The 15,722-nt window shown below is 42.2% G+C and overlaps 1 protein-coding gene across 2 annotated transcripts in view; it reads right to left on the bottom strand.

Moving 5' to 3' along the window:
* Positions 1-15,722, bottom strand: part of MCCC2 (methylcrotonyl-CoA carboxylase subunit 2) — a 111,064-nt gene that overhangs the window by 2,669 nt on the left and 92,673 nt on the right. For both annotated transcript variants that reach the window (XM_077287942.1, XM_077287952.1), the window contains exon 16: positions 8,462-8,547. In XM_077287942.1, the coding sequence (XP_077144057.1) occupies positions 8,462-8,547 (86 nt within the window). The remainder of the gene's footprint in view (positions 1-8,461; positions 8,548-15,722) is intronic.

Below are 15,722 nucleotides of genomic sequence, written 5' to 3' on the forward strand. Positions count from 1 at the left end.
AGAGTCAAAAGACTAAAAGCTATTGCATATGTGATCACACACGAGTTGCATTGGGGGAATTCATTATTTTCATGGATGAATTTCTTCAAAACTAGAACTAACTCAGCAAAAGTAATGAGATTTTTGAATTCAGCACCTTAAAAAAAATCCATTCAAAAAACCTTGGCACCTGAAAAAATTTTTTGCAGACCTATATAATTTATATGTCACACCTACACTCACTGGCCACTTTATTAGGTACACCTGTCCAACTTCTTGTTAACACTTAATTTCTAATCAGCCAATCACATGGCGGCAACTCAGTGCATTTAGGCATGTAGACATGGTCAAGACAATCTCCTGCAGTTCAAACCGAGCATCAGTATGGGGAAGAAAGGTGATTTGAGTGCCTTTGAACGTGGCATGGTTGTTGGTGCCAGAAGGGCTGGTCTGAGTATTTCAGAAACTGCTGATCTACTGGGATTTTCACGCACAACCATCTCTAGGGTTTACAGAGAATGGTCCGAAAAAGAAAAAAAATCCAGTGAGCGGCAGTTCTGTGGGCGGAAATGCCTTGTTGATGCCAGAGGTCAGAGGAGAATGGGCAGACTGGTTCGAGCTGATAGAAAGGCAACAGTGACTCAAATCGCCACCCGTTACAACCAAGGTAGGCCTAAGAGCATCTCTGAATGCACAGTGCGTTGAACTTTGAGGCAGATGGGCTACAGCAGCAGAAGACCACACCGGGTACCACTCCTTTCAGCTAAGAACAGGAAACTGAGGCTACAATTTGTACAAGCTCATCGAAATTGGACAGTAGAAGATTGGAAAAACGTTGCTTGGTCTGATGAGTCTCGATTTCTGCTGCGACATTCGGATGGTAGGGTCAGAATTTGGCGTAAACAACATGAAAGCATGGATCCATCCTGCCTTGTATGGAGCATCTTTGGGATGTGCAGCCGACAAATCTGCGGCAACTGTGTGATGCCATCATGTCAATATGGACCAAAATCTCTGAGGAATGCTTCCAGCACCTTGTTGAATCTATGCCACGAAGAATTGAGGCAGTTCTGAAGGCAAAAGGGGTCCAACCCGTTACTAGCATGGTGTACCTAATAAAGTGGCCGGTGAGTGTATGTATTGGACATTCTGCTGCAAGTTCTTTTGAACGAACGGGTACACTTAAAAAGGACACTGTCACCACAGACTGCTCAAACCAAGTACAAGCGCTTGGTGCACCAATGTGGCCAAACACATAACTACACATTCCCACCCACGTTTTCCCTTTCTGAAGCCAGAGCTGTCAATCAAGGAAGACAGGGGCAAGATTGATGGAAAACAAGCAGGTGGAAAGGTGTAGTTAAAGGTTTGCTACGCTATAATGCATTGAGGGCCTGTAATTTGTCAGCACAGAATGACTGTTCAGACTGAATCCCATTAATTGAAATCCTAGCAAGAAAGACAAAACAAAAAAGGTAAAAGCCACATAGACACTACATACCAACACTCCAAATACATGTAATGACCATATTCACCATGTACATATTAGAACATGTAAGAAGAAAAGTGTCTGTCCAGGCACTAGGTATAGGAGGACTGTTACAGAACCACAAGAATTGTACCTTGATATTATGCGACAAGAAAGATGCATCAAGTTGAGTAACTATTCTAAGTACGTGACAAGTGAGACCAGTGGGATCTGGTCATAAGCCCCAATTTAAAAAAAAATTACATATAGCCTCTCTCTTCTGTTAGACACTTTTTTCCAATTAAATAAGGTTCTCAATTCTTGATTCTTTGTTCTCAATTCTTTAACAGAAAGTGATACATATTCCTGGCAGTGGAAGGCAACAGTTTCCGAGTTTGGAAGAGTATGCGAGAAATGCCCAGAACGTACAGGGACTCAGAGCCCACCCCATCACCCAAGACAGACCTAAAATACATATCCTGGGATAGGGAAGTATTTTGGCATGTTATATACTTGCCCCATCAGGGCTATAACTCCATTCCAGGAAGCACCGATATTCACGCATCCTACATCGTGGGCATCATCACAAACACAAGTGGACATATTGCATCCTACCCAAAACCTATCTTGCATAACAAACTCCATGCACAAGATAAAACTGCGAGTCTCTGAGAATCACTCAGACAATTTGGAAATTAGCTCCAATACGTCACTCCATTGTTCCTCAGATAGATGACCAAAATGTTCTTCCCAGTTCCTTTTTACTTGTAAAGAACATTTTTGAAGATGAGAAGGCAGAAGTTGTTTAATACACTGGATATTAAACCCCTAGTAATCTCAGTCACGACAAATGAATATAAAATGAAAAATCACTTTCTAAGGCTATCCAAGACAGTCTCATGTGCATTGTATGCATGTCTTAATGTAAACACTGATAAGAGGATCTATTAGGGGATAGTGAAATATTCAGTGCATGGACCGTTCCAGAAATCCTCAAATTAAAAGTCTAAACTTTAGTTAGTGAAATTGATCATCAGCTCATATGAAGAAAGGTAGGAGTGATAAATGCTTTCAGGAAAGAAGCTCCTAATGACTCTCATAAATTCACACTATTCAATGAATGTAATCTATTAGAACGTTATCTAATTTGATTTAGAATTAAAAGACACGAAAACACATCAGATGAAAAAGAAATAGAATTGGAAATGTGCAGCATTAGCCAACATTTTCTTTTGGTCTTGGTTGTGCTAACATAATACTTCACATCATCATTCCAAAAAAAGACAGTTAAGGTACCTTCACACGAAACGACTTTGTAACGATATCGCTAGCGATCCGTGACGTTGCAGCGTCCTCGCTAGCGATATCGTTTAGTTTGACACACAGCAGCGATCAGGATCCTGCTGTGATGTTGCTGGTCGCTGAATAAAGTCCAGAACTTTATTTGGTCGTCCGATCGCCGTGTATCGTTGTGTTTGAAAGCAAAAGCAACGATACCAGCGATGTTTTACACTGGTAACCAGGGTAAACATCGGGTTACCAAGCGCAGGGCCGCGCTTAGTAACCCGATGTTTACCCTGGTTACCAGCGTAAAAGTAAAAAAAAAAAAACAGTACATACTCACCTGCGCGTCCCCCAGCGTCTGCTTCCTGACACTTACTGAGCGCCGGCCCTAAAGTGAAAGCACAGCGGTGACGTCACCGCTGTGCTGTTAGGGCCGGAGCTCTGTCAGTGTCAGGAAGCAGACGCTGGGGGACGCGCAGGTGAGTATGTACTGTTTGTTTTTTTTACTTTTACGCTGGTAACCAGGGTAAACATCGGGTTACTAAGCGCGGCCCTGCGCTTAGCAACCCGATGTTTACCCTGGTTACCCGGGGACCTCGGCATCGTTGGTCGCTGGAGAGCGGTCTGTGTGACAGCTCCCCAGCGATCAAACAGCGACGCTGCAGCGATCGGCATCGTTGTCGCTATCGCTGCAGCGTCGCTTCGTGTGAAGGTACCTTTAGGCTATGTGCACACATTGCGGTTTCGCTGCACTTTTTCTGTGCGGAAATAGTCTAAAAATGCAATGGAATCCTTATGCAAGTCAATTCAATGACAATCATGAAATGTGTACATCAGTAAATTTTCATGCGTATTTACAGTGCATTTTTTTCTGCAGCATGTTAATTCTTTTTATGTTTCAGCAGCGTTTTTCACCCATTGACTTCAACTAAGTCAGTCAAATTCGCAGCAAAAAACGCAGCTATAAAAATGTTTGCGGATTTGCTCAATTTTTGTTTCGCGTTTTACCGACTTCCTATGATATTTCTCATGCTGTCATCTGTGTGACAGCGTGGGAAACACCAGCACGGTAGTTCTTATCGGCGGTAAAACAACCGCCGGCAAGACCATCGGTCAGTGCGCTGCGGGGTCATGCTGTCAGATGTCAGCGTCATCCCACAGCTGTGACTGACCCGCAGGGGTGAGCAGATGAGACTACTGCTCCCATTGGGCCATCTGATAACAGTGACAGCAGGTGCCGCTGATAACAGTGACAGCAGATGCCGCTGATAGGAGAACTTTCCCACGCAGCAGTGCTGCCATGAGATCTATGATGAACTCCAGTGACCTCTCTCAGGGCAGCTCAGTGATACACTGCGGAACCGATGACCTCCTATAAGTGCATCACTGGCTGTCTTTGAGAGCAGTCACATCACTGCTCTCAAACTGATCAGGATCGTAGTGGGACACTATGGATTACCTTCTCGCAGGCAGGTGAGGAATATTGTGGTTAATTATTTCATTTTTGTTGCAGGAGACGTTGGCTTCGGTGGATTAGGCGTTTGGTAGGTATTATTTTTATGTATTATTACAGCGCCACTTATTCAATGGCGCTTTACATGTGAGGAGGGGTATACATAATAAAAAACAAGTACAAAAATCTTAATCAATACAAGTCACGACTGGTACATGAGGAGAGAGGACCCTGCCGGCGAGGGCTCACAATCTACAAGGGATGGGTAAGAATACAGTATAAGGGGGTAGACATGATCGTGCAGCGGTTGGGTCCACCGGTGGTTACTGCAGGTTGTAGGTATGGTTTAATTAAGATTCAATAAAGGAATCTGTGTCATTATTTCAGGACTTTTTTCTGGTTGTCTGTGTTTTTATGCAATATTACTATGGGGTTACTAATGGATAAGTGTCTTATAGACGCCTCTCCATTACTAACCTGTGGGCTTGATGTCAACTGACAATACAAAGGTGACATCACCCCCACAAATATGAATCCCACTTGCCACTGCTACAGGGCAAGTGGGAAGAGCGAGTCTAAGCACCAGAATTGGCGTATCTTTTAGATCGCCTTTTCTGGAGCGGCTGAGAGCTGATAAATTTAGTCTGAGAGGGGCCAATATCCATGGCCCCTTCCTAGGCTATTAATATCAGACCACAGCTGTCTGCATAGCCTTTGCTGGTTATTAATTATAGGGGTACCCCACATCAGTTTTTTGGGGGTCCCCCATTTTAATAGCCAGTAAAAGCTATGTAGACAGCTGTGAGCTCATATTAATAGCCTGAAAAGCTCCATGGGCATTACCCCCTTCCCAGGCTATAAACATCGGCCCCCAGCCATCGGCTTTCCCTCTGCTGGTTATTAAATTTACGTGGGAGCCCACGCCATTTTATTTATTTATTTTCCTTTAAAATTAACAGTTGCTGTCTGGTTACAGCCTATGCACGTTCGTTCTGTTAATGCTCCTACATAGGCTGGTGACAATGTGTGTGTAGGTTTGTGTGTATTTGTGTGTGTGTTTGTGTGTGCTTGTGTTTACTTATCGGCGTAGTACTGAGGGTGTCGGGCTGACACCTTTTCATTAATAAGCCTAGAGCTAGGTGTCAATGAGAGCTGCAGACACCAAGCCCTAATCCCATTATTCTGATGCCACTGCATCAGCATGAAAAAGGTGGTGTTGAACCAATAAATTAAATCACAAAACTTTTCTTTTAAATATTTTTATTTAGCTCAAAAAAGCATTCATTGCTGTATAAAAACACATGCAAAAAAGCATAAAAGATAAAAGAGCGATTTGCAGCAGTGTTTTTCCTGTCAAAGATGCAGAAACCTTACAGACATTTCTGCAACCAAATACTCAACATGCGCACATAGCATTAAACACCATCAAGTACTGTCATTACGGATGTGTTATTGCTACACAAATCTATAATTTATAGCAATTGAATCTATCATTTGCAAAGAAGCTTGCCTGAACCATAAAACAAACTAGCATGTTATGTTGAGTTATATTCGACAGATATACATACATTGGCATGTAAACGTTTGAGCACCCCTGGTCAAAATTACTGTTATTGTGAACAGTTAAACAAGTTCAAGAAGAAATGATTAGAGATGAGCGAATTTGATTGGGTCAGGGCTTATTCGGCAAACTATAGCTCGTGCTGAATAAGCTGCAGAGGAAACCCGGCTTCCTAGATCGCGCTGGCTGATCAGCTGTTTGGCTCCGCAGCTGCATGTGTCACGGCTGTGTGACAGTCACAGCACATGCATGGAGAGCCTGTTTGTTGGGCTTTCCATGTATGTGTTGTGACTGTCACACAGCCGCGACACATGCAGCTGCGATCAGGAAGCCGGGTTCCCTCTGCAGCTTATTCAGCAAGTGCTATAGCTTGCCGAATAAGCCCTGACCCGATCAAATTCACTCATCTCTAGAAATGATCTCTAAAAGGGCTCATGTTAAAGAGGACACATTTCCTTTGTATTTTAGGCACAAGAGAGTCATTTTTTTTACATTTTAAAAATTACAAAAAGAAAAAGTTTGAGCACCCTTGGAGATTTCTGCACTCCCATAACTTTGGCTAAAGGTTTCTGACCTTAATTAGCCTGTTATGGTTATGGCTTGTTCACTGTCAATGTGAAGAAAGGCAAGGTGATGCAAATTCTCCAACTTTATAAAACCCAGCCTCCTCTATCCTTGTGCCAAAAACCAGCAGCCATGGGTTCTTCTAAGCAGCCGCCTAGCATTCTAAAAATGGTGGAGGCCCACAAAACAGGAGAAGCCTATAAGAACATGGCAAAGCGTTATCAAGTTGCCCTTTCCTCAGTTCGAAATGCAAATAAGAAATGGCAGTCAACAGAAACAGTGGAGGTCAAGATAAGGTCTGGAAGACCAAGCAAAATGTCAGTGAGAGCTTCTTGTAGGATTGCTAGAGGCAAATCAGAACTCTCGCTTGGCTACAATACACATTCAGAAAGATATAGCAGACGCTGGCGTTGTGGTACATTCATCCACTGTTCAGAGACACTTGCACAAATATGGCCTTCATGGATGAGTCATCAGAAGAAAACTTCTCCTGTGTCCTCAACATAAAATTCAGAGTCAGAAATATGCAAAAGAACATCTAAACAAGTCTGATGTATTTTGGAAACAAGGCCTGTGGACTAATGAGGTAAAATAGAACTATTTGTCTGCAAAGATCAAAAGGTATATGTGGAGAAAAAAAGGCACAGAATTTCAGGAAATTAACATCTCGCCAACCATTAAGCATGGGGGTGGATCAATAGTGCTTTGGGGTTGTGTTGCAGCCAATGGCACAGAGAACATTTCACGAGTAGAGGAAAGAATGATTCAATGAAATATCAACAAATTCTTGATGCAAACGTTACATAACACCAGTTGTAAAAAGAGCTGAAGTTGAAAAGATGACAAATGGATAATGATCCTAAACACACCTCAAAATCCACAATAGACTACCTGCAAAGGCGCAAGCTCAAGGTTTTACAATGGCCCGCACAGTCCCTGACCTGAACATCATTGAAAATCTGTTGCTGGACCTCAAAATAGCAGTGCATGCAAGACGACCCAGGAATCTCACAGAACTGGAAGGATGGATGAAAATCCCTCAAACATGAATTGAAAGACTTTTGGCTGGCTACAAAAAGCATTTACAAACTGTGATACTTGCAAGAAGAAAGTGCTACTAGGTACTAACCATGAAGGGTGCCAACATTTTTGCATTGGATCATTTTCTTTTCCGTCATTTGTAAAATGTAAAAAAATAATTTTTTTTCTGCCCAAAATACAAAGGAAATGTGTCATCTTTAACTTCAGGGCTTTTAGAGATAATTTCATCTCTAACTTCCTTCAATGTTTATAATTACAGTAATTTTGACCTGGGGTGCACAAACTTTTACATTCCACTGTATAATTATATACAGCAATAATAGCAAAGCTGTGTGATATTCTAGAAACAAAAGCAAACAAAAAATGTCATTGTCAGATTGGAATTCAGGAGGTAAAAATCATTAGGAAATGGCTCATTTTATATATGATCCTGACAACTTTTGAAAATATGTAGAACAGTGTAATCTAGGTTTGTCCTCTTTTTATGACGCTCTTTTGACACTTTTTCCGCCAAATGAGAATGTGCTGAAAAAACGTAGAACACTTCAGAGCAGTGTGAGAAAAGTGGCAGAAAACAATGCCATGCTCCCCGGTGATGAATGGGATACAATCTGCATTGGGAGAGGAGTGGCATATGACACCAAGGTAGTAATACAGTAAATATATGTTGGATGGACCCCGACAATCGCTCTCAGTTTATTGCTATGGTTGCTGCGGCACCATCCAATACAGAAGATGGGCTATGGAGAAAGATGTGTCTGACCGCTCAGACTCGCTCCTATATGCCATACACAGCAAATCCAATGAATATACCCCTTTAATAAACCCATCTACGCACATTAGACTATGGAAAGACCAGGTAATCTATACAAGTGTAGGCCGCAACTAAAATTTCATGTTGATTGATTTATGCAGATATTTTCCCCTTGAAAGATTTTTTTGTGGTTGAATGGATACTTAATTTCAATGTGTATATTACCCAATTCTGTCGTAATGCCATCTGTCAGAGGAAAAACTGTAATGCCTGACCTTAGTTTAGGACCTGCTGTGATTGCTACTTTTGGGTTGCGGTACCTTGTGGTGTCCGATCTGGGTTTACATATCGTCTCACCTGGCACTGGAGTAGTATGGGTTGCCTTCCTCTTCAAATCGCTTGATTATTGGACCTTTAAGAGCAGCTTCTTCCTCCTCTGAAAACTAACATGACACAATGTGATGAAAACGGAACTTTATGTTAAATAGCATCACACAAAATAACAAAAGAAAAAAATAACAAAAACAAAAATCTTAAGTCCCGGTCAGCTCTCCCAGCACCTCTCTTTTAGTAAATACAAGCAATCTGTATAAAATCAGAATTCTGGAGCCTCTGCATTGTGCCATTATTCCTCTGGAAAATTGTTGAATAAACTGACAACTGCGTGCTAGCATCAGTGTGGTGTCTAGACACTGTCAGCAGACTGGAAAATGTCAGACAGTGCAGGGACACGTCATGCAAGGTCTAAGATCCGATGCCCCAGAATTATTATTTTATGGGGACTGAAAGCATTTACAGAATCAGACATGTCAGGAGAGCCGCCGCATGATCTTTAAATTACATTTGTGCAATAAACATTATTACATTACAGAAATTACAGCAAGATAAAAGAAACAGAAGAAAGCAGTATTTTCCACCACCTTCCTGAACATCTCATTCCTAGTGGAGCGGAGCCATTTGCACGTTCTAGGGATGGTGGCACTTCTACAGGATTCTCTGCACGTTCCCCTACACAGGGCTACACATTCAGTCAGATTTGGTGGCAGTATCCATCACTGCATATAAATACACTTATACTACGGATTGGCACCAAATTTCATAAAAGGACATCACATAGATCTAAATGATCAATTATCTAAATAATATGGCTATATACCATAATCCTGCCTAATATTTGCCCCCTCCCGACACAAGACATCTCTATCCGCAGCCTCTAAGTGGTGCAATCCATTATCCTGGTGTCCTCACTTAGGGGGTCCTTAACTTCCCCTCCCTTGCAACGAGATCATGGGCTGCCAAAAGGCAGCATGGGGTTTGCTGAAGGTCAACGTCTACACCATCTTAGTACTTGTATAAAACCCAACCGCAGTATTGCAGTGTATAGTATAAGCAATCAAGCAGATTCAAGGACCCTAAGGGAACTAAGAAACACAGTGAAAAGTGTTTACAAATATTATATATATATATAAAAAAAAAACAGCCAATAGCATATTCGGCATAGCTGAGCAAATATAAGCCCTATCAATCGAAATATAAAATTGTTCATCCTGAAGGTAAATGCCATAAATAATTTTTTTTTTTTTTTTTAAAGTGAAAAATCGTTGTTTTTCGATCACTGCACCTCATCCCAAAAATATCAGATCAGTGTATGTAAAATTGTACCAATAAAAACTAGAATTCACAGTGCATAATACAAGACCCACACAGCTTTATCAACAGAAAATTACAAAAGTTACTAGTGACATGAAATCGTGACACGAATGCAGTTTTAATTTTTACTACATAAATTAAAAAGATAAAAATTTGGTACTGCCTAAAATGTGTTTAGCCAGGTCATTTTTACAGCAAAGTCAACGCTGTGAAAACACAATAAATGTGAAGCTGCTTTTATTCCACATTCACTGCTCTTGGAATTTTCTCATATTTTAACACATTATATGGCAAAATTTATTGTGTCATTCAAAATTACAACTTTTCCTGCGAAAACAAGCCCTCATTCAGTTATATGAATGGAAAAGACAAAAACTTATGACTCTTGGAAACAGGAAGAAAAAAAAATGCAACCCCCCAAAAAATAATTACAAAAATTGACCAGGCGGTTAAGGTGTGAAATTTAGCATTTTTTTTTTTTAATAACAGAATTACAAAGTTATTCTGGTATGGGTTTACAAAGCAAGTACGGTCCTCTAATTGTAACAAGACTAAAAGATCCATTAGTAATGTACGCCGCTTGTATTCTGGTGACTGAAAGAAAAAAAAGAAAGAAGCTTGCCCTGCGGTTGTGTTCTGTATAGCATCAATTATAATATCAATCAACCACCATGCAGACATTTGTACATTATTTATCATCCTAAATAATTAAATTAGTGCACACAATGACATTACTGTCACAGGTTGACAAACCAGGGCGAGATCTGACGACAGATTTTAATAAGGTGACAACTTCAGATATAGATAAGACAATAATGGCAATGTTCACATGCTGGAAAATATTTATATCAAAGGAGAACTTCTACGTGATCTTACCTTCAAGAGAGTAATGTTACCTCTAATGTATCCAGATGAGCACAGCGTTACATTAGAAGGGGCTGGCATCATCAGAGACCATCCTTTTTACAATGTAGCCTGTGTGGCTGTAGCCCCTGGCAGACCGCGGACATGTTGGGAGTGATTTGCAGCCAGCAAGGCATTCTCCCGGCAGCGGCCACTGCTAGTAAAACTTATTATGAAGGTCTCCCATCCGTCACAGCGGGGCCTGCTCATGCAGACCGTCTCTCCATGCTGGCTCAAATAGGCCATATTGATAGGATCATATAGACGGGGGTGTCTTCTATCTGTCATGAGGCGGAGGCTTGTCTTTAATGCCTTTGTGGGTGTTTTACCAATGCCTGTGTCTACATCAGTGAAGTCTGGGAGCAGCTAATACACAGCTCCCAAACTCAGTGCTGTATTCTGTGACTGCGCACAGCTGGGAGAACCCAACTCACCCCCAATTAACTTTACTGAGAACACTGCCATAAAAAAGTTTACTAGCTGGGAGCAGTTGGCTCTTCCTATGGCTATAATGCACCGAATATGGCTCCCCTCCCCCAGATTCAGTTATAGAATTATTTAAAGAGAATCTTCCTAATATAAAGCTAGTGCTAAAAACAGTGTCTTAGGTCAAAAAAACTCACACATCAGTTTTATACTTTGTATTTGAAATGACGTATCATTTTTCAAGCCTTTTTAGCCTGCATGTCCATTTTTACCATTAGCGCAGCACGCTTTTTCTCATATGCAGTCCTGCTTCTGCTAGGAGGCCAGATGATCACCTCCCCTCAGGCAGCAGTCCAAGGTGTGTCTCAGTGTCTCTAGGATCAGGGCCAGACTGGCCATCAGACAAATGCCAGATGGGACGGGCGTGCCTTGGCCTGCAAACGTCTAACAGTATCTGTTAACAGCTAGATTGGGACAGGGGAGTAAGGGAGCCACTGGTTCACTGCTCAGCCACTAACTCTGGCAGGCCGCAGATTACTCCCAGCCTGCGGCCCACTGCTAGACAAGCTGGACGAGGAGATGGAGGCTGCAGTGGATGGGGAGCCTGAATTGTGTGAGTATACCATGATACCGTGTAAAGCGCAGCTGTCGGGCCATCATACCATGTAAAGGGCAGCTCTGGGCCATCATACCGTGGGCAGCTGTGGGGCCATCATACCATGTAAAGGGCAGCTCTGGGCCATCATACCGTGGGCAGCTGTGTGGCCATCATACTATGTAAAGGGCAGATCTGGGCCATCATACCGTGGGCAGCTGTGTGGCCATCATACCATGTAAAGGGCAGATCTGGGCCATCATACCATGTTAAGGGCAGTTCTGGGCCATCATACCGTGGGCAGCTGTGGGGCCATCATACCATGTAAAGGGCAGCTATGGGCCATCATACCGTGGGCAGCTGTGTGGCCATCATACCATGTAAAGGGCAGATCTGGGCCATCATACCATGTTAAGGGCAGCTCTGGGCCATCATACCGTGGGCAGCTGTGGGGCCATCATACCATGTTAAGGGCAGCTCTGGGCCATCATACCGTGGGCAGCTGTGGGGCCATCATACCATGTTAAGGGCAGCTCTGGGCCATCATAATGTGGACAGCTGTGGGGCCATAATACCATGTTAAAGGGCAGCTCTGGGCCATCATACCGTGGGCAGCTGTGGGGCCATCATACCATGTAAAGGGCAGCTCTGGGCCATCATACCGTGGGCAGCTGTGGGGCCATCATACCATGTTAAGGGCAGCTCTGGGCCATCATACCGTGGACAGCTGTGGGGCCATAATACCATGTTAAAGGGCAGCTCTGGGCCATCATACCGTGGGCAGCTGTGGGGCCATCATACCATGTAAAGGGCAGCTCTGGGCCATCATACCGTGGGCAGCTGTGCGGCCATCATACCATTTAAAGGGCAGCTCTGGGCCATCATACCGTGGGCAGCTGTGGGGCCATCGCACCGTGTATAGGGTGGTTGTGGTTCCAACTAGTATCTCTTTAGCATTGCTATAAAGATTGGCCACCTTTGGGCATTTTTTTTCTAAACAAATCTATGTAATGTAGGGTTAAAAATAATTTTTGCAATTGGGTTTCATTACAAAATTTGCACCGTTTGGCTTTTACAGGCTCTTTGTTTTCCTGCACACTGAACTTTAATGTTATCTGTGGCCAAAAATCAGCTGAGGGGAGCTCGGAAAAAGACAGATAAAAGAGGAAATACAAAACTTTCTTGTAAGACTGTCAGCAAGAGCTCACTGACTGATTCTCAGAGATTGGTCAATTTCTCGTGCTAGTTCAGCTTTCCTCACACACTTCTATCCTTAAAATGGTGGCTGTTGGGGGAGTATGTGACAAGAACATCCAAATTATCCTTAAAATATTTTTTATCCCAAAATACATGTATTTTAAGAGAAAAAAAAAGTTCCCAAAACAAGCCAACCCATTTAAGGACAAGGTAGGTTTTGTATGTTGATGCGATAGCAATGAATACTGTGGGAGCTGACCTGACATTGCAATGGATCACTGTGCTAAGCATGGCAATGTATTCATGCACTGATGGCAGTTCTGGTGCCCCATTTATGTACTGATAGTGGTATCTGTGTTGTATTCCTGTATTGATGGTGGTTCAGGTGCTGTATTCCTGTGCTGATTGTGGGTCTGATGCTCTATTCATGAACTGCTGGTGGTTATGGTGCTGCATTAATGAACTGATGCATTTATAGACTTCTGGTGCTGTATTCATGTGCTGTCTGTGATGCTGGTGATGCATTCATGTTCTGATGGTGGTTCTAGTGCTGTATTCATTGTAGTGATGGTGGTTATGGTATTCCTTAATTTTGCAGCCATTTTTCAAAGACAACACCAGGCTTTATGTTGCTGATGCTACTGTTAACCTGATTGGCCTAAACGTGTTACCATGGCCTGTAGCATATTGGACTTGATCTCAAAACTAGCACATGGACATTATGCTCCTGCAGGCCCTGGTAGTTTTCTTAGGCCACACATGCTACTCATAGTTGCATGAGAAACATGTGACCTAGCGTTGTTTTGAAAAATGGCTCCTAGGATGTTATTAGTCGACAATTGTAAAGGGGGGCCGTCAGCAGCGGATTTTGATGATGCGCGTGTCCAAGTGGATCAGAGTGCCAGAACATTCATGAATCATTACAAACCTCATTCATAGCATGCCAAGGCATGTAAGTGTGTCACACTTAATTGATATTAAATAAATTAAGATGTTTTGAAAACGTTGGTTTCATTTTTTTTTTTTTTTCATCATTTGTATAACATTAACATGTCTTTCCATTCTGTCATTTCCATAATTCCCCAACTTTCCTTCTTAGTGTTGCAATTACAATGTTGAGTATATAATATACTGCTCTAAAGCACCGGTACTACATGCCACCTGTACTATATGTAATGTACTGCTCTGTAAATGTCCTAAACTACTCTCTTCCTGTACTGCACATAATGTACTGCTCTTCACCTATCTGCATTGTACTGTTCTCAATATGTGCCACATGTACTGCTTTCTATCTGTGCTTCATGTAATATACTGCACTTTACATGTACTTCAGTAGATATAGTGCACTGCCTATCTGTACTTAATGCACTCTACTACCACGCTTTACCTATACCACACACAGTACACGTAAAAAGGAATATAGTATTATGTTCGCCACCTGTGCTAAATGTATAGTACTGCTACATACATGTACTACATGTGCCACATTGTATTACACCATTGTTTTATGTACACTCCAGCTTTCTACAGTTCTGACACTTGTGTAAAGTTGCATTTACTTAGAAAGATTATTATGAACATGTGTTTTTCAGAATGCTCATTTTCAATAATCTATCAGTGCAAACAAGCTGCCAATCACCCAATGTGTAATCAGGTCTCTTAATGTCGAGAAAAACGGCAGACTATGCTCACTGAGAGACATATTACATACTGCTCAGTGCGCATTATTTACAGCGGTCTGCCGGTGTAAACAGGCTATTTAAACGACCGTCGATCTGTAAATGTTTACTAGTGATGAGAGAGCGTACTCGTTGCTCGGGTGGTCTCCGAGTATTTGTTAGTGTTCGGAGATTTAGTGTTAATCGCCTCAGCTGAATGATTTACAGCTATTAGCCAGCCTGAGTACATGTGGGGGTTGCCTGGTTGCTAGGGAATCCTCACATGTAATCAAGCTGGCTAATAGCTGTAAATCATTCAGCTACTGAGATGAAAACTTAATCTCCGAACACTAACAAATACTCAGAGACCACCCGAGCAACAAGTACACTCGCTCATCACTAATGTTTACCAATTGGCGGTGGCCAAGCGCTGCTGCTCGGTCCATTTGAGTAGACCCTACAAACTTGTTTTCTTTGTATTATTCATCATCTAATTCTTAACTGTTTTTTTTCTTGTTCTTGTTTGACATTTGGAGGCTTCTCAATCATTTTCCAACTAACAGTCTCAATTTCCATTTTTTTTTTTGTTACAATGGTAGCTCAGAAACCAATACGACTAATATTGTTTCTGCACATGCCCAATTAGTCAGTAAACGATACTGTGCATCATGAATACTTGTTAAAGGGAACCCCTCAGCAGGGTTGCTGAACAAGAACAGTGATTACTAGGACACTAAACATGCGATTATGCTGCAGCGCAGGGGCCACGGCTGGCACACGCCTGCAGAAGGGTTTTTTTTCCTTTAGTATATACAGGTATTCATTATGCAAACTAGGCGGCAGGACAGTGAGGGATCAGTGACTGTCAGTAGTCTGCATTATGTATACCTAATCAGATCACCACATGAAGACCCCCCACAGGCCCCCCGGGGCACGAGCATATCACTAACACAAAACTGAAAATAAAGATAAAACAACCACAAGACGGATTTCATCATCAGGTATCATTGTAATCAGTGTAACAGCGCTGACCTGACTGTGTGTAGGTTACTGTGCACAATCCTGCTGACAGGTTCCCTTTACAGGTAGATAGCTAAAAAAATATAAAGTATAGTGAACCCCGTTTTAAAGAATAACCACCATTTAAATTTTTATTTCACAAATCAATAGTAAGCAACTCTGTAATATA

The sequence above is a fragment of the Ranitomeya variabilis genome, chromosome 1 (assembly GCF_051348905.1).
Source record: "Ranitomeya variabilis isolate aRanVar5 chromosome 1, aRanVar5.hap1, whole genome shotgun sequence".
Lineage (NCBI taxonomy): Eukaryota > Metazoa > Chordata > Amphibia > Anura > Dendrobatidae > Ranitomeya > Ranitomeya variabilis.